The sequence below is a fragment of the Haliaeetus albicilla genome, chromosome 1 (genome assembly GCF_947461875.1).
Source record: "Haliaeetus albicilla chromosome 1, bHalAlb1.1, whole genome shotgun sequence".
Lineage (NCBI taxonomy): Eukaryota > Metazoa > Chordata > Aves > Accipitriformes > Accipitridae > Haliaeetus > Haliaeetus albicilla.
In genome coordinates this window covers 49,582,978-49,607,094 of record NC_091483.1, presented here as the reverse complement: position 1 = coordinate 49,607,094, position 24,117 = coordinate 49,582,978, and the positions used below count along the sequence as shown (strand labels likewise).

The window sequence follows — 24,117 nt, the reverse complement described above, 5'->3', positions numbered from 1 at the left end:
CTGAAATCGATGTCCAGGTTTTATACCAGCTGAGCACCTGCCTCTTGATGACACTTTAAAATAAAAGGTGAATCCCTGGTTGAGAACAGCCAGAGTCTCTGCTGCTAGCCCAAGCACCTACATAAAGCGGGAATGAGATTCATCCCAAGAGTAAGTCCTGAGCTGGGGCAGCAGGGAAATCCACATGAAATCGGTAAGACTAGTGACTCAGACCCAAGTAAGTGACACCATTGAGAAACTGCTGTAACTGAGGACAGAATTGTCACCTGTGTTTTCTTACTATTACACCATTTTCTTGAGGCATTCCCTTGGCAAATAGAGACAGCTCTATTCTTCAACTATGTATTCTGTGCTCTGTTTTCTTTAACATCAGTTCAAGTTCTTATTCTTCCTTTCCAATACTCTGCAGGAATTATCCCGTCTACATCTTCCAAGTAGTTTTACTGTGGCACTTTCTACACTCCTATTTTGTTGTTAGATGCAACTAAGAGTGTCTTCAGTTTGCCAGAAGCCAGAAAAAAGACCAAGCCTGTTTGCACATGTATGAAATGTAAATGCAACAACAAGAAGTCAAACTTAATTTACAGCTGATCTGAATCACTTGGTTTGATTTCTACAATTCTTTTTAACATGTGTAACCAAAGCAAAATAAATTTCAAGCCAAAAAAAATCTTTCAAATCTTAAAAAAAAAAGGTGTTTTGTTTCATAGTGAAATTGCCAAAGGGGCAACTCTTCCCTCCTCCCCACTTTTTCCTCTCTTCTTTTACACTGAATATACTGGAAAGACAGATACATATGCTCTACTCAGAAAACATCTAGATCAAAACATTTCATCCAACTGTGACCTTTTTGAGCATCCTGATGATTGGAATGACTTCTCCATGATTTATGGGCCAGCAAGGTCTCCAATTCTTCCTTACAGAGGAAGAACTGTCTCAAAGAAAGTATTCATACTCTCCTGTGTATCAATTTGCTTTGCCCTGATATGTTTGTAGGAGAGGACTCAAATGTTTTCAGTACAGCAGCTTTCATTTTTTATGTGCTCTTTTCTAAGTGTGTAACAGTGACAAGGGAGAGTGCTAGAAGGCTTTGCTGCAAAACACATTTGATAGTTTATTCCTGTAACATGAAGTGTTTTGAGACTGAGTTGCCTGTACAGCTTGACCTTCAGCTCGGAAGAGGAGATTTTCCATCAGCCACGGAGTGTAGAGGCATCATGGGAGTACAGCTCTGGGAAAGTGTATCACACCACCTCCAGCCAACACCACTGAAGCCTTCCTGTGTAACCACAGGTATGTCACTCAGTCTCTCTTTTCTTATCTATAAAATGATGATAAACTTTCACAGCTCTAGAAAAATTATCACCTTTACTTCAAATTACAGAATTTTCATAATCCTGAAAGTAATCACAAAACCTACCATGTATCTGAACATTTATAAACAAACCAAGCTGAACTTGTAAGTTTTTGTGTTGCTCAACCTGCACTAGGATTCAATTAAAATAATTATTTTTCCTTTTGTGTGTGTGTGTGCGCGCGCATTTCACTTGGTGACACAAAAGGATTAGAACTTCTCTCCAAGGACTTTTAATTTCTTCACTTTTCACTTCTCATCTGGGCTTTCCACCTCAGATATCAGGCAGTGTTATTCCAGTTCATTACTGTCTCATTAAAAAAAAACCAAAACAAAACAAAACCAAAAAACCTCCAACCCCGCACTTTTGGAAAAATAAGGTATACAGTTCAAACTGGCAGAAAAAAACGGGGCAGATTCATCATAAATTTCAACAAGATCATGTGTTTCATCATACAATATGAAGTCATACCCATTCATCAGAAGCTTCTGTAAGATTTCCTTTCTATAGTCCATTATGTCTATTTTAAAAACTTGTCTCAGGAAAAGGAATCTTTTGGTGGTGGCTGTTTTTTTTCATAAGCAAACAAGTGGGAAAAAAAGAAAAAAATAAAGCAGCAGTTCTCAAATTTAGATACCACACTCCTTCCAAAAGCATAAATCATTTTAACCACATCTATATAGGCATCAATTGCATTTGATGGTGAAGCTGAGAAATAAGGCAGCAATGCTATTCAAAGGGAATCATAATAAGCACGGTCACTTTGAAAAAGAAATGTATTTTCTTTCAGGGGGCCTGCTACTCACATGACAAGTGGTCCCCTGTTTACACCACTGCACTGTTGCTCAAATCAACAGAGTTGTACTTCTGTACAGAGAAAAGAATGTGTTACAAACTCTATGTTCCTGAATGAATTATTGTTTATTATATAATAGGACATATTTATTATAGGACAAATTATAAAATATGCTGAGAGGTATCGGTTTACTGAGCTTCACTGAAATCCAAAGAGATTATATGATTTAAAGTAGGAGAAGAGCTAGAGATTCAATGCTGCTAAAACAAGTTCTAAAAATTAAATCTTGATCTTTCCTTCTTACAGTGAACAATCTGGAGCCTTTTCATCTGAGTCCAGATGACATTATCTGAGTAAAGAATCCGCTCCTTCACTAGGCCAAAGTCTTCTCATGCTTGACTTGGTTCCCCCCAAAATGGCTGCAAAAAGATGGCTAGAATAACTTATTCACTGATTTGTGGAAAGTGCTGGATTGCATATTGTTTTGAAATAAAAGCTGTATAGCAGTTCCATATCCTCCAATTACATGTCAGCAATAGTCCTCCTAGAAATACAGCCCAGAAATAATGGCACATCAGATGTCAAATAAGAAATCAATGCAGACCAAAAAAATAGAAGACAGTTGCAAGTATTAAACAACAAGTCACTACCGGGTTTGTTTTGTAAGAGGGCTTCTTTGATTTTTTTCTTATAAATAGATTTGATTTTTTCTTATAAATGGAGAATCACATAACTGCCCAAGGCCTTGCTTCTTGCAGCTAAAACACCTGATGCTGGTTATTGTTAGACATTAGAGAAGACAGAACATTTCAACATACTGAAGGGTTCCAGTGCCTTGACCAGGCCCTGTAAATTGTCAGACAGTAACTCTTGAGCAAGTTATATGTGTCCCTGAACTACAAGCCTGGAGTCAGGTCTGGAGGTTTGGGCATACAGGTTTTTGTTAACTGACTGCCTCTTTCTACTCAAAATAATTTGCATTTTCAATGAACACTTTCCATCTCTGCAAGCTACACTTGAGGCACGGATCAGAAAAGCCCATTTGTTGAGTAAAAGATGGAGCTATACTTAGCAGAGAACTCCCATTTTCAAAATTTCAGATTTTTTTAATTCTTTTTTTTTTTTTTTTTAGGAAATGAGTTAATTTAATTTTTAACCTATGCAGACTATGAAGATCATCTTCTAAATATGACCTGACTATGAACTGAGATAGTACTATACTGGGAGGTTTGCCAGGGGATGGCACCGATACTGCTTTTAGGAAGGAAAGTGGGGTAGGATTTTCCAAAGGCTCTTTGAGTCTTTTACCTGCTGGAAGAGGAGTATCAGTGAGATGACACGTTAGATCATGCATGGCAAGAGGATCTGTATGCAGCAGTGTACTAACACCTATACATGAGTGTTTGTCTTTTGCAGCATGACGATTAAATTCAGTAAGGCAGGCGGATGTCTAGTAAGCACCACTAACCCACCTCCTGCGTGTGTCCCAAACATGCAGCTTTCAGAGCCCAAAATGCAGTTTGTGTCAGGGTGGCTGGAAACCTCTAGTGCCTTTGAGGCAGCCCTAGAGGCACTTTCAAGCAGCACCACCCAAGAGGTCACACAGAGGGTTTGTTGTCCGTTTTCTTCATAACAGCTGTAAGCCATGATCCAGAAACGCTCACGCACTCTATTTCTGTCATCCCAGTAAAAACTTCTGTCCTTCCTGTCATCATTCAAAAGGGATCTTTATATGAGACAAGGCTATCAACTTCTTGCAGCAAGGCTGTTGTACTTCAGAAACAGAGCCAGCACCACCCCATGATTAGCATCATTGAGATTACCCTATACAAACCATTACTCAGGAGTAATATTTGGGTTTAGAGTTCAGCTGCTACCTTCATACCATCAGCAGATACCTAGCCATCAGGACAAAATCACAAACAGCTACCATGCACACACAGTTTTTATTACTGTCATGGTTTAACCCCAGCCAGCAATTAAGCACCACGCAGTCCCTCGCTCACCCCCCCCCACACCCAGTGGGATGGGGGAGAGAATCAGGGAAAAAAAAAGTAAAACTCATGGCCTGAGATAAAGACAGTTTAATAGGACAGAAAAGGAGGCAGCGGGGAGGGAAGGAATAATAATAGAATATACAAAACAAGTGATGCACAATACAATTGCTCACCACTCACTGACCCGACAGCCAATCCCCGAGCCATGGTGCCCCCCGGCCAACTCCCCCCAGCTTATATACTGGGCATGACATCATATGGTATGGAATACCCATTTGGCTCATTCGGGTCAGCTGTCCCGGCTGTGTGCTCTCCCAGTTTCTTGTGCACTCCCAGCCTCTGCTGGCAGGGCAGTATGAAAAGCTGGAAAGTCCCTGACTTAGTACGAACACTGCTTAGCAACAACTAAAACATCAGTGTGTTATCAACATTATTCTCATCCTAAATCCAGAACACAGCACTGTACCAGCTACTAAGAAGAAAATTAACTTTATTCCAGCTGAAAACAGGACAATTCCACAAAATTTTGTTGTCCCGTTACTTTATCTGGAAACCTGGCAAGGCTGCATTGCATTCCTAAGTCCTACAGGGTTAAAAAAAAGGAAAAAAAAAAAACCAAACAAACCCAAAGAGTTGTTGTTGACCACAACCAACAGCTACACACCACATGACTCAGGTTAATAAAAGCACACACCCTACACAATGCATCTAACATCTACCCTGCAGGCAGAAAGTCCCTGTTCTTTCAGTATTGGTTTCCCCGATATTTATTTCCTTAGCAGCCCCAAATTGCTTCGGAACCAGTTTTCACAGCAAAGATGAGAGGTCACCGCCTTTTCAGAACAGCTCTGAACACAAAGATTACAGGATTACATCAGCGTTCATCTTGGCACAGATACTATGTGCATCATTAAATAGGGATTTTCCACTTTGGTAACCCTGTGCCAGCATTTGAGCCCATGCACTCTTAATAATGAGTTTCTCATTACAGTTTTATCCAGTTTTTATCTAACTTATTTTTCTTGTTCCCATCAGAGATTATAAAGAATTTACACTTTACTTGAGATCCCATTATGTGAGAAGAGTATGGTACAAAAACAAAGTGCAAGCAAAAATATTTGGTCCTTGTAGATAGATGTCACAAAAATTATCTCCTTATCAAGAAAATTGTTAGTTTGGTCAATTTTAAAAACTGTTTCCACAAAACAGATCCCACAGAAGAAAAGGAATTAATGTTAATTTTCATTTGTCTTTAAAGTCCTCAATTTAAGGACATAGTTTGACAAAACACATGAAGTACTTCTCCAGGTTTCAACTACATACCGAGTGAGAAAACATATTCTGGATGCAAATCTTGTATACCTGCAAAGCTCAGATTACTAAGCACCCAAAAGCGTTAAATAATTCCTTCACTTAAAGTCTCTTTAGAAAACATGTGTCATTTGTTTTATGTGCATTAATGTAAGAAGGTAGTCTCAAAAGTTATCTCATTATAAAGAAAACGATTTTTACAATCAGCCCTGTAAACTTAAATTCTTGTTATTATCTAGCAATGAAACCTGTCTTTGAAAATGAAGGCTGAAGAAAGTAACCATACTATCATTGTTACATGACTTTTGTTTTCTTAATGGCAAAAGAAAGGCAGCAATTAAAATAAACTATTTGTCAAGGTCTGTGATTTCATTTATGTAAACTAAGCAGTTACATCCTTTCTTTTTATAAGATCCTCATAAAATGGTAAAACCTAGGTTTATCAGAATATAGAGAATTTGGCAGGTTCAAGGAAACCTCTAATTTACTTGGAAAACATAGGAATTCTTTTATCTCTATTCTGATGTTCTACAAAGCACAGCAATATCTCAGGAATTAAACCACTAAGTGTTGTTAAAAGGGCATAAAGAAACAGACAAAAGAAAAGCATCCCTAAAGGTCAACAGAACCAGTAAAGATAGATTACTCCTTTCTTACTCTGTAACACATTAATCACTAGGGGTGGACCAGTCCATATTAGCTGTATCAGCTCTGACCTCCAGCTTCTCATCCAGTTCCCCTCTGCAGGTCACCCACAGCCCCAGAGCAATCTAAAGGCGATAGCACACCTAAAAATCCCACCGCCAATCACGGGGGCAAGAGCAACTGCTGCATCCGCAGATAAAGACAGAGGTATGGCGATCGGTGTGCATCCTTCTTTGTACAGTGCCAGGGGTCATGCTGGGTTAACACACACCAGCCAAAAGAAGTCCCAAAGCATAGGGCAGAAGTAAAGGGCAGACCAGCTAGAGGACCTCAGCCTGGTCTAGCACCAGCTTTTTCTTCAGTGCTTACAAAAGTCACAGAAAGTCTGTTCTCCAGCTGTGTGGCTTGTTGCAGATTTTGACCTGTCCTGAAGGTACAGCCAGAAACTTTCACAGACACTTCATTCCATCATTGTAATTCCTCTTTAACATCAGTTAGCAAGAAATTCCCTATGTTGCCTTCAGGACTCTAGAAGGCAAGAGCAGACTGGCTCATTGTTTCAGCTTTGACTAACACAGTAAAATCTGGTCAATCGATCACCCCAGGGGAACTGATGATAAGAAATAATTATCCATCAGTAATTTACCTGCACCCAGGCATGCAATTTTTACAGATATAATTTCATTCCATATTGAGGCATAATAGAAGTTTATTCTCAGAATTTCTAATAATAGTGTTTCTGTCATTATGAAATCCTGTGTGAAATTTGCACACTATCTGGTTCATGGTATGATTATACAGATTAATGCTTACGGTACACTTTGCTAAAAAATAATTCAGAGCACTCACTATTTAAGAACTACTGTAAATGCTTACAAAGGAGGAGTGCAATTATCAGAGATTTTTCCTTTGTCTTTATAGAGGCAGTCATCACCAAAACAGAAAAAAAAAGTGCAAAGTGGAAGAACTGATTACTTGTACCTTTCAGAACCAAAGAAACCTGAAAACTATCCAAAGATTTGAGACTATCAAGTTACCTCGCAAATGCTATGGAATATAACCAGTTCACTCCACCACAGGCATTACTGTTGTTACTACCATAATTTAAAGTTTTTTGCACTGTTGCAATAGAATAGTTTCATCCGAGTAGATAAGGCACTAAGATTTGATGTTTAAGGACTTGGACTTCAAAGATGAACATGAAGTTCACATGTACTAGGAAACTACAGCAATTTAGTGCTATTACAACATCTTCTTTAATGAAACAATCAGTAATGACTGTAGTTTCAACAAATTATCAGGCAGCCATCAAAATATCTGATTTAAAAACATATCTCAGCTTAAATAGCTTGGAAGTTTTTGGAAAAATAAAATCTTGAATTCCCTTTCATTCTGATCCAGCATTTGGCCTCCTCTTCAGCTTAATCCAGATGCCATTATTTGGACGAAGAATCAGTTCTCCAGTTGTACCAAGCTCTTCTGGCTTTTGACATGAGTCCACCCAAAAGTGCCGCAGGATGAGGGCTAGAAGAGCTTTCTCCTCCATTTGTGCAAAGCGCTGACCTATGAATTACAGGGCAGCAAAAAAAAAGATGTTATTGTCAGGTTGCATCAACAGTTGCTGCATTTGCATGCTCACAGCGATACCCCTAGGAACAGAGGACAGCAAAGACTGTGCATCTGCCCTGAGAACAGAACTGGCTTTAGGCCAAAATTGAGGTCATATGGATACTACTGAAACTAGCACTTTTCTCTGCATCATAACTCTGGCCTTCCTGGCACAATCCACAACATGTCCTCCTTCCCATAGTATGCAGAACTCAAACAGCAAAGAGGAAACACTTCACATGGAACTAATACAAAACACAGCCTTGTCATGTCTCTTGGATGGACTAGGCAGGGAGGAATGGATGACAGACCAGAGCAGCAGAAGATGCAGCACGGGGACTGCAAGGAGAGACAAATCCCACTGTTCCATATAGGCAGAGAGGAGCAAAGGAGATACAACTGCAACAGAATGACAGACAGACTTTCCTTTAAAGAACACTAAGCATCACACACACTGATCATTTGCTATCACAGAGGGCAAAGTTCAATTTACATTTCAGAGAAGGGTGGAGGAGGAAAGGGAAGAACAGAGAAGTATGACTGAAACCAAACCAAGTGTCACAATCCAGGCAGTTCACTCAAACTAAACTGAAAATGGGAACAGGACACAAAACCCAGTGCTCAAAACTTTTTCTGCGCTCCCCTCTGTATAATATGCACAGATGGATGTCTGTACACATGTACACAGTGGTGTATTTCTGCAATAATATTAATGAACCAACTCTCCTGCACTTGTTCCTATACACCGAGGAATTAGCTAGACATGTAATATTAAATTGGATTCCTCTTTGGAACATGGGAAGACATGGTCTGCTGTTTTTATGGGAAGGGCACCTATTCCCAATGAGAGAAATTAAAAACAAACAAACAAAAGAGCCAACCCTGCCCCTCAAAAATAAAACAAACAAAACCAAACACCCAGAAGTTGTAGTATTTCCCATTCTTGTAAATGGCATGAAAATTGCTGAATGTTCCCCATCTGCACTTAAGATCAGTGCAGGGAACAGTCTTCTCCTGTGTTGTAAAATATAAACAATGATGCCTCTACTTTGAGAACTGATAAATTCTAAGTGTCCTGGTGGCACTTGAAGAGCTAACAAGTTCTGGGATGGTAGTAAAAACACCAGAGCAACAACAGTGTCAGAAAGAGGGGAAGGATACATCAGTTGCAGACAGCATGTTTGGGACACCCAGCTGAGATAGATTTTTCCAGAGCAAAGCAAGTGCAGGACATTTGCCTTCTCTCGCTCTGTCTTGCTGACACTGAGGATCAGAAATTTGGAAGCAATCCTGTTCTAACACAGGAGCCCATTAACATGCTGCCAAGCTGCACAGGCAGTGAGAGGGAAGCATGATAGACATTGGCCTCTGGGAAGAAAGGAGCCCTTGGGAAGAAACAAAATATGTCAGCTCAAGCACCAGGCTTGCAGGGGAGACAGTGCCCAGAATTCAGAGGGGATGGAGAGGGGAGACACGACCAGCAGGCACATAAAGACTTAAATTTCTCATACACTCACTGCTGCCACAATTACCACACCAGAAGCAGCACTGTCACATTTCAAGGGCTTACTCTTCAGCTACCTACCAATGCAGTTCCTGGGACCAGCTGAGAAGGGCACGTAAGCATACGGGTGCCTTCCCTTACAATTTTCAGGGAAGAATCGCTCAGGCCTGAACTCCGCTGGGTCAGGGAAGCTCTCGGGGTCTCTATGCAGGGCATAAGTTATGACAAGAACATTTGTGCCTTTTGGTACCTGATATCCTTCTAAAGAGAAAAGGGAAAGGGAGAAGAAGGGTCAAAACAACAGCAAATAAGTGACTTTCTGTACACAACAGCAAAATTAAAAAATAAAACAACGCTGCCCTTTACTTGGGCAACACCTCCACTGAGGAGATGCCAGCAGGATAGGAAGTAGCAAACACAGGACACTACTTACTAATACAGCAATCCTCTCTCAAGGCACGGGCAAACATCGGAACCGAAGGGAAGAGCCGAAGGGCTTCTTTCACAACACACTCAAGGTATCGAAGCTTCTTCAAATCATCTATTGTAACAGGACGCTCAGTGTTGCCTGTTCAAAAGCAAATGGGGATGAGCAAGACCAAAACTCCCCATTTTTGGTGAAAAGCTCATTCCAGCTCCCTCCAGAAATGCTCATCATGCACCAAGACCACATAGAAGGTGCTACACATACATTGAACATGCATGACTTGCCCCAAAGCCGTAAAGTTGGCTGTACTCTCCTACAGGCCTTCCAGCACCCATACCAATCACCTCTAGCTATTGAAAGCTCCAGAAGGGCCACAAGGCATGTTCCTACCTCCCCTTCTACATTTAGGCTTATAATGTATCACATCCCCACTCACAAATGGAAACACCACCACAACCCCAATGCAGTGGGAACGGAAACGTACCAAACACCTCATCCAGCTCTCTGTGAACCTTCTTCTGGGCTTCAGGATTATGTCCAAGTAAGTACAGGGCCCAGTTCATAGCAGCTGCTGTTGTATCATGGCCCTAGAGGTACAGATTTACAAAGACACTCACTTCAACACCATTCCTGTGCACAAGTAGGCTTTGTAAATACTTGGGTGTGCAAGTAGTATGGAAAGTGAGATTTATTAGTCCCATGACCACGAGAAAAAAATCAAGAGTGAAGATATCTATCAAACATGCTGATTATCAGGATGTAAGATGACCCATGATTCTGTCAGGTGCCTGAAAACTGCCCAAAATGGAAAAGTGTTGAAATAACCCAAGCAAACAGCGCTCTCTTCTGCCTCCCAGAAGGTGCATCAACTACCAGTATGTACACAATGAAACAGATGTATATTCATGTTTTCGGTTACTGTCCAGTCAACAATGTAACATCTGGGGAGGCAACGACTACCACGGGAGAAATACAATGGACACAATCTGTAACCTTTACAAAACTATCCAAAAAAAGGTACAAAACTATCCAGAAAAGGGTCTAATGAGACACAGTACAGTGGCCATAGGAGGAAATACTTCTTGGCTTCCTATGAGAAGGGGGATCAGCTACTACAGTTCCGGGCACCACATAACAACTTGGAAAGGAAAGGAAACAAAGAGAAGGGGAACACACAAAAAAAGGGTGGGGTGGGGGCAGGGAACAGAAAAGGGAAAAGTTGACCAACAAAGGATTTTGGTACTAAAAAGGAGCACTTGTGAAGTTCAGGATACTGTACCTCTTCAAAATCCAGCTATGGAGTAGTACAGGAATGGTAAAATGGGAAGAGGGTTTCTTTAGGTTACAACAGCAGTAATATGACTCTGAATTAAGCTCTTCTGAGATAGAATTCAGGTCCACCTAATGGATGTGTGTGGAAAACTTGTGAAAGTCTTGTTGAGATCCTTCATTGGACAGGGCACCAGGCACAAGATGACAGTACCAATGCACAGTTGTTGACAGAACCAGGAGGTTACAGCCAATGTGGCAAGGGACAAAATGTGAGGAGAGCTGACAAAATGCAAAGCAAAACACTGAAACCCTTTAGAGCTCTCTTTAGCAGTAATGAGGTTTGCAACAGGAGCTGAGAGCCCATGGCCCACATCAGCCATTAAGCTCTTATTACGCACCTGCTTTCATGAGTAGAGCCTGCTCACATAGGCAGGGCCTACCACATGTGTATTGCCCAACATTTTGCCAGGGCACACAATTCTGGCTCAAATGTTTCTATCCTTCAGTAGTTTCTATCCTATAGAGATTTCCTTTTGGGCTTCCAGGACTAAAATAACTTCATACTAAAAGCAACCTCCTGAATTAAGAAAAGGAGGAGTCTCCACCTGTAAATGGTGAATCTTGGGTTCTGGGCGAAAAAACAAAATAAAACAAAACAAAAAACAACAAAAACCACAAACCCAAACCCACCAACAACCCAAGGTTCCTTGGGTACCTCAAACATGAAAGTATCCACTTCCTCACGAATGTCCCTGTAGCTCAATTTGTTCCCTTCATCATCTGTTGCACTCAGCAGCATATCCAGGAAAGCTTTTCTCTTTTTGGAGCCACTTTCTTCATAGTTACCATCAGTATCACATTTTGTTTGCTTGGCGTTTTCAAGTTCTGCAGCTTTTTCTGCAATGACCTGAGATTAGAACCATTATATTAGACATGATGCATGCAGCACACACGCACAGTCTACATCACACAGATTTGTCCCAACTAACTAAAACAACAACATACATCTGTAGCAGTCTACATGAGCTAGTTAGCATAGCTCTCAGCATTAGCTTATGAACTTTAACTGACTTTTTTGTGTTAGTAGGTGAAATATGACCAACCCCTCTTGTCCCAAGCAATAGAATGAACCCTGAATAGCCTTTGTGTGATCAAGAAAATAGATAGCCAAACTATGCAAACAACTTGTTGATCCTCAAGTAGTGTAAACACATCCAGAATATCTGGAACAAGCCAATCGTGAATGCCAACAATAGTGATAGCAAATCAAAACCATCACTACAATTTGAACAGACTGATCACCAAGAAGATATTCTCTACCCTATACAATAACTAAGGAAAGGATCATATCTCCAATCTCTGCAGAACCCAGGAGATTAAAGAGAAGCCAGGGCACCCCACACCCTGCATCAGGACTACACAAAGCACAGTTGGAAACACTACACTAAAGCTTCCCAAATTTTCTTCAGTATGAAAGCAATGGTTGAACTTCCCTTTTGTAGGTCAAAGAACAGCTCCAGCAACAGACAGAGATTTCCTGCTGTCACCACCGTTGTCATAACAGCAAAACAGAACCCTTCAATAAACTGGTATTGCTCTCAACAACAAAATAATTAAAATAAAGGGTGTAGAATATGTAATTCTGTTCAGAGGAAGCACTGAATGGGGGAAAAAAAAGTAGTTTTACACACACACACAGTTTCCCTCACTGAACATACACATACAAAAGCAGATATTGAACAACCTTTTGTCTCAGTGCATTCTGTCAGCACCTACACTAGGTGATATTATTATTTACTGTTCCTTTGTCATCTTCTAAGATTTGTCTTCTTATATCCAATGCAGCAGCACAGCATTGGAAGAGAGCAAGTGTTACCGCAGGTCCCTTTAAGAGCCTCTCATGACTCACTGATGCAATTCCCAATAAAAGGAAGCAAAATATGAACTACTTAAAACCAATGCAGAGTCAATGTGGCTCATTATATGTAGTGAAAGTTCAGAGATTATTTCCTTTGTTGTGGCATTGATACAACGACATTGTGGGGCACATACACCTATTTCGGGGAAAGCAGCCTCCCTGGGAACATTCTAACAGTAGACTTGGGAGGGCAACCATTGGCAAGAACAGCATAGAGCCTATTTGGTGAGAGAAAGGGCTGTTACCTGCACAGTCTAACACGGTGAGACAACACTGCGTTTTATGCTCTCAGTGACGTATGCCTAAAGGTTTCTGTGTCAAAGTGTCTTATTGCTGAGGTGGGGACCTGCATGTGTTTGCTCATCTCAGCAGTTCTGCTCCAAATAGGGGAAAATGAATACAGGCTTCCATTTCTGAGGGCTGGACCAAGGGACATTACCAAGCAGAGAGCCCTATGCTTACTGCTACAAACTTGGCAGTGAGCTGTTGCAGGCGATTCAGATGTGGAGCATCTGGGGCAGAGCAGGAGTTCAGTGAACTCTTGTTCATTTCGGTTGTCAAGGACCTGTAAGTCCTGTTACTCCCTTGGAGTAGTATATTTCCTTGCTTAAATATGACAAAGTTCCTGACAGAGAAGTCAGCTGTTGGGATGCCAAGGAGTTCCCTGAAAAGAACACAACAGAGAGAGAGCTCTCCTCTTAATAGATGCATATCAAGGGAGTTGAACCTCACCCCCATTTGGAAGCTCTCTACTGAGTGCAAGACTTTGCTCCAACAACTAGAATGTACTGTTAAAAATAATAATAATAATAATAATAATAATAAAGAATCTATACTGTATCTGTAAAATTGTGAAGGATTTTGAGGTTCCTCTCATGCTCTCTTCCTTCCTTGAACAGCATATATACAAGATCAGGCCAAAGCCAAGGGCTCTTCTGTCTCTGTTGGATTAGATCACTCATCCTAGGGGCACAACAATTACATTATGTAACATTTCCTGACAAAAAATACATTTACAGCAGATTTTCAAGAACCAAAAAAAGTTCTACCTCCACCAGTGAAATGGAGCTTAACATATTGTGTGGGTTTAAACCCATTCATCTGAAAGGGAGGATGTTCATATTTGTTTCCTGATTTTAAACCATCTCAAAATTTCTGTAACTTGTCCCAGCATCCAGCATCACCATGATTTATATCTTTAAGCACTGAACTCTGAGAAGGACAGCATACTCTCATTTAGTGGAAATCCTCTTGAAACAGACATATTAAGTCATCCAGTCCAGTCCCACTCCACATCAGTAAAGCACTGATCATGCTGAAAAGATATGTACAACGTGAAAAGACTACGTGTTGAGGACTCCAAAATATCTGCTCTATGACCTCAAAAAGTCATCTAAAAGCATTACATTACTACTTGACTATCCAGGTACCATATATGCCAGACTGCACATGAAAAGTATTTGAAATAAACATTATGAGACCTCAAGTATGCTCAAACACAACTGGAGTACATCTGGAAGGGCTGATTGTCATTGCTATTCAGCTCTTGCACATGCATTTGGCTGCAGAAAGAGACTTTGAGGAGAAATTATTACATTTAGACTGACCTCAGGCCAGCCCACTTGCAGTACCATTTGGGAAAGGCCAAGGAACCGATGACAATCAAACCCTCTAATTCCACTCCTTTTTTGCAACACATATCTCAACAAGCCCCATTAAGGCTAGGGGTGAGAAGCCACAAACAGCTGACCCACCAGTGTGGCAGGAATATAAACCATGCTTTGCCTAATCCACTGGACAGTCACATAGAGTTTGAATGGTGTAAATACTGCCGTGAACTACAGAGCAGAAGTGCCTCAGCTTTAAAACGCTGTCTAAAACACCACCCTTTCAATTCTGCCAGTCACGCTGACATGAAATGTTGCAGCTCTGTTTTTTTCTAACCTCCTGTACCAATGGATTAACTGTGGCAGCTGACCCCTCTTCAAAGCCTCAGCCTCCCATTGCATATACTCATACCAGAAAAATGCATCAAAAGCTGCAGGTTTTCCTGCCTTCTTGGCTTTCTACCTCCACCTGTGACCCTCTGGCCCTCCCTCCTGGCTCACAGCAGATGAACCCCTGACACCAGCAGCATCAACTCCAGCCCAACTACAAAGTAGCCAAGGAAAATTTCCATATACCTGTAGATAGCACGAACATACTCAGAATCCTTATTCTCTTGAGCACCCACATTCTTGCCCATCGCCGTTTCTAGGAGGAGGAAATCATCAATGGTTCACAAATGCAAAGTAAAATGCAGAGTCCCAGTACACAATAGGTTACTACTGCTCCCAGTCTCTGACTGTCACCACACCATCCTTTCAACAGGTAAATACACACATCCCATTTCAGGTGATGAGCCGACTACATTTTCATGCCCAGGAGCCCTGCCCATCAACACAAGCTCGCTTCAGACTGCTACCTCTGCCCTGCCCATCCCACAAACTCACCTGCTCAGATGGACACAAGACACCCTAGGAGGAAGGATGACCTTGGGAGGATGGAAATGCATTCACGCAATATGCAGGGACATTCCTCTTCAACTGTCTCCTCACACAACATGGCACAGCTGTACTCATGAGCCTCTGCATCATTTGCAGCCACACCACAATAACTGAAGAGGACTTACCACAGATGATATCAAGGGCACACAGAGTGATGTAAAGAAAGACATCAAATGGTTCCTTGTCAACATGCTTCTCAAGTTTCTCCAACAAAATACCTCCTTGTTCATTCATAACCTCTAGAAAGTCAGTTAAGATCGCAAAGTGGAACGTGGGAGTTATCATCTTCCTCCGTGACCGCCACTTGTCCCCAGTGCTGCAAAATTAACAGGGAGAATGAAAGGTTAAAAACTCCAAGTCAAAAATAAAACCCTCAGCATCACAGGAAGCACACAGTAAAAGCTGCAGCCTGGAACACCTGCACAGATGGACACGCTGTAGATGACTCTTCAAGCTGTCCATAGCACTCCCCACCCAGAAGGAGCAAAATGGAAATATTTCTTGCTCCAGCTACCTTCAAAGCACAAGCCACCATTTCTATAGCTGCTCTCAACAAAAGGAGGTGCCAACAAGCCCTCAAGCAATACGGCCTCATGCTTGCTCAGTGCACAGGCTCAGAGGGAAGCCATCTGTAAAACAAACCAGCTATTTAGCACCAAGACCTCAAGTCATCACACTGTCTCTGTGAATCACCACCCATGCTTGCATTCAACCCCTGACTAGGAAATGAGGATTGCAGAGAACTAGGGTCCACAGACATTACGCAATTAGTGCCTCAAGGTCTGGCTGCAAAGTACTTCCTTGGAGAGAGGCAACCACCTCCCACATGTCACTGAAAGAGCATGGAGCCACAGCTGGTGACACCAGCTTCCTGGGAGTTCTTGTTCACTTTTTCTGAATCACATGCCCCACAGGCACACAAATGGAAGCTCTGCTTACAGGGTAAACCATCACACCACTTCTCCTGTTAGCCTGCTATGGACCATGGACCTCAACTCTCTGCACTTTGCTACTGATAACTGCCTTCTTAAGGGCCATGAACAAAACTCAGGATAAAAGGTATTCCTCATCCTCTCCCATAAACTTGCGCCTCCCCACACCACGTGATCACAGCTGGCTTTCACGACACCACAGTCCCATCACAAAGCACGAGGAGTTCACCTCTGAGGGCTCCAAACAGGCAACAAAGCTCCATTGCTAACAGGGGGACCTTGACCTTCTCGCACAAACACAGAAGAGGTACAAAGGCACCAGAGCCACTCTATGTTCACCTTGCTCTGACTCTTGAACATCTGCATCATCCAGACCAAACTTCCCTTGACCCGCCCAAGACCACAGGACACCAAGCCCTTACATCACTGGTCCCCCCTCTCTCCACTCCTGACTTGCGCTTTTACCCAGGCTCACTTCTTCCAAGCCTCCACTTCACGAGGGAAATGAAGGACAGGGTACAGATACTCTCCTATCCCACCCCAAAGCATCACCAACCTCAGACCCATCCTCCTGGTTGCAGCACCACCAGCTGAGATGATAAGCAATGCACACAGTCACAGTTCTGCCACAGTCTGACCACTCGACACATATCACAACATTCAAAATATCCAGTGTATAGCATCGCAGACTGAAAGACACCACTTGCCATAGGATACAACTTCCCAAAACACATTCATTTTAAGCCTCTGGGCAAAAAAGTAACAATGGCCAAATTTGCCAAGAAACAGATAATGCCAAAAGATTTTTATTGGGCATTAGCTGCTAAAGAGCAACAAAGACCATCACAAGCAATAAGACTTCTACAGCTATCACCTACATCTCTGTCCAGAGATATACGCAGCATTCCTGCCCCCAAGCCCCTTCCTATAATATACCCTGCAATTTCAGAAAGACAGCAATGCACCTGCATTTCACTATACCTTGTCAGAAGTCCAGTGCCCAACCACGGCTGCAGGAATTTGTACAGGTACGATTTTTCTATGTGTTTTGAACTGCTCAGAATAACCTGTCAGAAAAATTAAAGCAGAGGAAAAAACATCACTTGTTGGATGGAGAGAGATTTCTTCAGATGAGATTACTTCACACAACCTCAGTTCCTCCACAAAAATGCCCTGAGCCTCAGTAAAATGCACAATATTTCAGTACAAGCTGGTACACAGGGGAAACATTGAGTTCACACCCTCAAGTCTTTCAGTAAATATCCCAATCCTGAGAAACAATGAAATACACAAAACCTACCACCCCCACTCCCCTTATCTTCCTGAAAAAGAAAAATCTGTGTTACAAAGTCACAGGCAGAGCTCAGAGAAAACCCAACGGTTTCCAGCCTTAACCAAACTCACAGGAAGTACCATCTCTTCAATAAACACTCCAACAAAGAAACAACTCTATCTTCCCAGATCAAGGACAATCATTGTCAATAGCAAAACTAATGACTACATTTCATGGCATCAAGACACACCAACCAAGTTCTAACGCAGAAGCCAGTCAAACAGACACAAGCATTGCAACCTGCATTTCACAATGTTCTGTCCCTATTTCAGTGGTCCCATCTTCCCTGCTATCTGCTTGTCCATTCTGATCTTGGGAGAAGGAGCTTTCACACATGTGAAAACAAAGCTAAAGGAGATGCTTCTTTGTATAAAACATACTGAGTTGGTGGTTTCATTTGCTGGCCATCTTATTTATTTTTTTTCCAAGACTAGGCTTTTTATATTCTTCCACTTTCAGCCCTTCTTTAGTACTGGGTCAGAGGACAATCTCAAGTAAAATCAGACCAAGCCCTTTTTTGCAAAAATTACATTGAAAGAATAGAAACTAACAGGTTGGACACTGCTTTGCATGACAGTAGAATAGACAGGAGACAAGAACACTCACCTCCACATTGTCAGGGTGATACAAAATCAGGACAGGTAACGGTCCTATCCAAATTTTGAGCAATGGCCAACTCCTGAACTCTTCAGCGTAAACTTGTAGTTGTTTAAAAAAACCTGGAATGAAAATAGCATATTAGAATTTTTTAAAAAGGGGGTTTTGCTAAAGCAAGACTTCTGTAATGAACTCTTTTTCACCATATGCCCTGTAATTATGTTTTTGTTGTAGTTCTATCTTGCTACTATAACAAAGCAGCATATTTTGCACCTAGCTATTAGCTGTACTGCAAGACCATTTCTTTATGGCTGCACTCTTGAAGGCACTCTATTCTAGAGAACCCCCTCCTAGCTGTAGATAAGGCAGCTTGATTTAAGCAGTCTCAAAGCACTGCAGCATGGGCCTTCTGCATTGCAATGCTCTTTGTAACAATTAGAGCCAAATCAAAATTTATCAAGGCTATGCTTACATTTTGGCTTATCTGACACTAGCCAAAATGCTGTATCAAGATGCCTCTTTACTTTCCCAGTCTCAGCATTTCCTGTCTGAGACCTCATTGACAGGTACTACATTTGTGGTGCATACACAAGTGATGTCATGCGCAGTAATGGCAGAGCACTACACAGGAACCAGTAACACTTGAAATGTCTAGCTTCTGATAGCTGGACTCCTGAAGAAAATCTTTGGAGCCCTTACACTGTCATTGTTTGTCTACAAACAAATTCTTTCTTACTCCAACATGCTTAAATTCTCTAAATTCGCTAACAAAGGAGATTAGAGACTCCATAGAACATAAGAGCCTCCATCAAACTGCTTTCTGGAGAGAGAAGCAATGCTCTTTATTGTTTTGGTTTTTTTAAGAAGATTTAAAAAGAAGAAGAAGAAGAAAAAGAAAAAAAGATTTGTCTTTCAGTCAGGCTCATATACACATCCTGACTATGATCCTGCTACTGCTTCCCCGAAGTCAGCTTCAGGGAAAGCTGCCTGCCCTTGCTTCCACCAAAGAAAGATATCTCATATCTCTGTTTAGATATGGGGTTGGATCCAGAGGAAAGATGCGAGTGTGTACCCTGGCGAACAGAGGGACCATGTCTCAGCATGTGTCAGTACTGGGCACTGTGTGCGCCCATGCTGTACTCGTCCTTGGCTTCACCACACTCCCACAACCCAGTCGCTCTCTCTTCAGGCAGCATACCTGGCAGCATACCTGGCAGCATACCTGGCAGCATACCTGGCAGCACAGCCAGTAACACATGTGCACAGAGCAGACTGGCATACACAGGCATCACAAACACACCCAGAGGAGTCTGCTGGTCCACTGACAGCACAGCCACAGCCACTTTCACACCACTGACTCCTCAAGAAATATGCTCCTGTGCAAAACTGAGTACCAAACAGAAGAGGAACATGTAGCTCATTAGCAGTCTCTCAAGTACCTGGCAAAAAGAAGGTACCATTGATCAATGTGAGAACAGACAGGTTTGCTTTTGAGGGATGTACTGCAAATAGTCTGCAAGTTCTTTTGCATCTAACGCATAAATCTAAGGCACAGTTAATTCTGAAACTGACCCAGCAACTCAGCATGCTGAAGTCCCTTGTACATGCTCACTTGGGGGAAGATAATTGTTTAAAGAAGTATTTTTCCTTTACAAGCTAAAAGCTTTGTTTGGATTGCAGCTAACAGCCATGGGGACACAGTGCTCTGCATTGCGAAACTGCACTTCCTGCAAGAGTATCCACCACGCCTCCCTGTCACAAAAACATATTCCACGGCATTCATGCTCCACCTCACCAACAACTGGAAACATGTCCCAGTCCAGCATCTGGAAGCCACTATCAGATTGAACCTCGAGCTAATCTTTGACCAATAATAACGCCACATTTATGCAGTTCCTCTCCTTTCCCCTCTACTACACACTTCTCACACAGTTCCCCTCTGCAGATCGCCCACAGCCCCAGAGCGACCTAAAGGTGATGGCACACCCTACAACCTGCCCCAGCCAGCCGCAGCTCCATCACCCAAGCACCTCACCAGTGCTGGCTCCTCCAGCAAAGCCCCATACAGTGCAGGGGCCTCATAGCTGGGCTGCGGCGTGAGCTGCCCTTACCTTCTCCCTCCCGCTCCAAGAGTAGAGCATTTCCCAGCAGAGGATAGCAGGGGCTGATACCCGGGATCGGCTTCGTCACCCACCATCGCCTCCAGTAATCCATCAGGGAGGGCAGGCAGCAGACGGCCACAGCCGTCAACAGCAGAGCGATGATCCCAGCCCCCAAATGCAGCACCTGGGGTCCCCCTGCGGCTCCCTGCATGACCTCCATCACCACCTCCCAGCCTCCTGCTCCCAGCCCTGATCCCTATCAGGGAACCGGCACTGCCTGTACCCACAGCGGCCGCACTGCAGCCAGCCGAGTGTGCCGGGACCCAGCCCACGAGAGCGGGAGGTGGAGCTGTCACATGGCCCCGAGGCACAGCTTCCTGCCAAGAAAATAAACAAAGATATTAAAAAAAAAAACACATGTGGAGAGGCTGTCTGCAAGCACTTCCGGACGTCAGAGCAGCCCCGGAGAATCGTGCCATTTCCCTGCCCTCGCTTGGCTCTTCTGACTCGAGTGAAGAGTGAGAAAGTTCTTCGCAGGACCGTGCAACGCCTCAGAAGGAAGACACAAACTGCTGTCAAGAGAAAAAACACCTTTTTGCTGATTTGGGAAGGATGGGTTTTCCCAACATCATCTTTCTCCTGTTTTCAGGTGCTCAGAGAACACCACCATTTTGCCATACAGAACTGCTCCAGTGCTCTCCAACGCGATGCCTGAAGGGTTTCAAGAGCTTCAGATGGGCAGTACCTTTCTTCAGTTGGGTTGATGACTTCGAGGGGTTACACAAACCAGAGCCCATACAGGCCCACAATTCAAGAGCAGCAGTGCAAGGCACACTGATGCTTCTCGGCTCAAATGGCCTTTACTGATCTCACTGTCAAACACTCAGTCACAGGCTAAAGGGTGCCAGTAACACGACTGGCAGCACCAGCACCTGGGTCATAACTTGCAAAGTGCTTGGGTAGAAGTGGTGCCATACCCACCGTATATCCTGCTGCCCTTCCCACCTCAGGAGGATCCAGAGTCCCTTCCTTCTGCTGCAGGGCTGCTGAGCACCTGCTCCTCAAAGCCTCCAATGCTCAGAAACCTTGTGGTCAAACAGAAGTTCGGTGAAAAGACAGCACGGCTCGCACCCAATTTGCAAAACTTCACCCCCTGAATATACCACAAAAGCTTTTTATAGCCATAGCCATGTTTCTCCTGTCTGTTTTGTTCCAAAATTTACTGCACTGACTGCACTGGCATTTTTAGTAAACCAACAAACAGCGTAAACAAAGCAACTAAGATAAGAAACACAAACAGAGAAAGCTCAAAACGTCAGAAGTTCAGAAAGGGCTGATGACCCTTGGCAGCAGAGGGCAGTAAATTTTGGCACTTTGTTCCTGCAATCTGCCAGCAAACACTTTATCATAAATGCTGACTGTTGCATTTTTCTGCACAGTAAACATCTGGAAATGAACTTTGCTGCTCTTGCTGTTATTTGTAATGGTTTGTGACAGAAAATAGCAGATACATATTCTGTCTTGCAAACACACGAGACAAGCTACATGGCCATCAGTGCCCTCTTTTGTTCAGGTGACGCCCCAGGAAGGAAGTAAGCGTGCAGGATTAAGAGGCCCACCTTTTGTCTTTGTAACATGGAGATCAGCTGGGTAATTTTACTCTCTTTATGAAAAACCTTGCAGGTTGTTGCCTTCATGGAGCTGATAACCAGATGCAGTGGTTAATTGTGATTCTGCACTCTGCGTTCCTAACTGCTGATAGCTCCTTCTGCAGGAAAAAACTGAGAAACGGTGAAGCAGCAGGAACGGGGTGAAAAGCCACAGGGAAAGCAGTAGGGAACACAGCAGAACAAACACTGCAAAATCCTGCCAGCAGCTGGCAACAGTGATGCTGCTAAAAAAAGGCAGTGGCTACACTGGAATGAGATGTAAAAGATATACCCAAGAAAGAAGAAATGAGAGGCCTGGCATCTTTGAGGCCTAATTATGTCACTGAGACTTGCACCATTACAAACCCTGGAGGATGTTCTGTAGAAGAGGAGTTTTCTACCAGATTGTGATTAGCATTCCTTTTTTACTTGGAGAGCTATTTGCTCAGTGTTGGATTTCAGCAGGCACTCCACTAGTTAGCGAACCTTTGCTTTTATAAATGCATGAAAATCTGCTTTTACTCAGCCTCTCACCTAAATGGAAGCCTATCTGCCTGTGCTGACAGAAGGCACGCATCCTGTCAGGCAGCTATGTCAGCCCACAGGCACAATGGCAAGGCAGGCTTGTGGTGGTCCTTAGAACCTGGGGGTCCTGGTGGACAACAAGCTCCATATGAGTGAACAGTGTGCTGCTGCGGCCATGAAACCCAGCAGGATGCAGGTTGCATCAACAAGGGCATCACCAGCAGAGATAAAGGAGTCATTAGCCCACTCTACTCAGCGCTGGTCAGGCCACATCTGGAATACTGTGTTCAGTTTTGGTCCCTGCTACACAAGAAAGATGTGGACAGGCCGAAGATGGTCCAGAGAAGGCCACAAAGATGATCAAAGGCCTGGGAAGCCTGCCGTATGAGGAAAGGCTGAGAGAACTGGGCTTGTTCAACCTTGAGAAAAGAAGGCTTAGGGGAGACCTTACCACCATATTCCAGTATTTAAAGGGTGGCTACAAAGAAGATGGAGACTCCCTTTTTACAAGGAGTCACATGGAAAAGACGAGGGGTAATGGGTACAAGTTACTCCTGGGGAGATTCCAATCAGACAGGAGAGGAAAATTTTTCACAATGAGAACAATCAGCCAATGGAATAATCTCCCCAGGGAAGTGGTGGATTCCCCAACATTGGACGCTTCTAAGATGTGGCTGGACAGGGTGCTAGACCATCTTGTCTAGACCATGCTTTTGCCAAGAAAGGTTGGACCAGATGATCCATGAGGTCCCTTCCAGCCTCGTATTCTATGATATGATGATTATCAGGATGTAGGATGACACACGATTCTGTCAGGTGCCCGAAAACTGACCAAAAGGGAAAAGTGTTAAAATACTTCTGGTAGCCAGCAAACATTCGTCTTCCCTCTCTGCCACCTGAGTGTTCCATTGCTGCTCTAGTAATTAGCAGATCTTTCCTTCCCTTTAAACTGCAGAAGCAGATGCTTGTTGCTCTGCATTTCTGTCCATTCATACATCTAGTGACTGAGCTCCATCACTTCACAGAGGTCAGCAATCTTCTCTCTTTCACAAAGTGCCAGATGATGAACACTCTTCACTGTCTGGTTCCCACTTTTGCCATTACAGAACCAAACCAGCGCGTATTCATCTTTTCATTTAGTCCACAATGTTAAGGTCTGAATTGCCATGAAGTGTTGCAAAATGTTAAAAGACACATTGTACCATCATTTCTCTGCATTCTCGTCAATGTCTATATACTACAGGATAGAGCACTCATGAGAGTGAAAGCATATTTTGGATACACCACTGAAAAAGACTTAAATGTGAATTTTGAACATTAGGTCAATTTGACCTGAGATTTCTGAAGAAACTGCATCAAATTGACCCACAACTGTACAAAATCAAACTCCAAAGCAAAAGCATTCTTTCTCAGATACTGTACCATAATATCACCAGTGAGTAAACTTAGTGTAACCAAAGAAGAAATATACTAAGCCAGAAAAGTAACTTAAAAATGCTTTCATTTACTCATAAGAATGCAGTGCTTGATGACCATTTACAAAAACTAGAAATCTGATTAACAGTACAGATGTAAAACATACATTACAAATGCTTTGCCT

At 42.8% G+C, this 24,117-nt stretch overlaps 1 protein-coding gene and 1 long non-coding RNA gene across 3 annotated transcripts; one reads left to right on the top strand and one right to left on the bottom strand.

Annotated features, from left to right (window-relative positions):
• Positions 1 to 6: 6 nt before the first annotated feature.
• On the top strand, positions 7 to 7,500 carry LOC138686357 (uncharacterized). Of its 2 annotated transcripts, XR_011325697.1 has the most exons (3): positions 7 to 1,293; positions 6,194 to 6,311; positions 7,026 to 7,500. It is a non-coding gene; the product is annotated as an uncharacterized lncRNA (long non-coding RNA). The 2 variants fall into 2 exon arrangements; XR_011325696.1 differs by lacking the exon at positions 7 to 1,293 and having other exon boundaries at positions 6,048 to 6,311.
• CYP4V2 (cytochrome P450 family 4 subfamily V member 2) lies at positions 6,796 to 22,821 on the bottom strand. Its single transcript, XM_069788700.1, has 11 exons — positions 20,353 to 22,821; positions 18,251 to 18,363; positions 17,293 to 17,378; positions 15,505 to 15,695; positions 15,017 to 15,086; positions 13,670 to 13,796; positions 11,631 to 11,822; positions 10,128 to 10,230; positions 9,650 to 9,784; positions 9,298 to 9,477; positions 6,796 to 7,667 (listed from the first exon to the last, which is right to left on the bottom strand). Exons 1-11 carry the CDS (start codon positions 20,561 to 20,563, stop codon positions 7,492 to 7,494), a joined length of 1,584 nt encoding a protein of 527 aa, XP_069644801.1. The 5' UTR covers positions 20,564 to 22,821; the 3' UTR covers positions 6,796 to 7,491.
• Between the last annotated feature and the right edge of the window lie 1,296 nt (positions 22,822 to 24,117).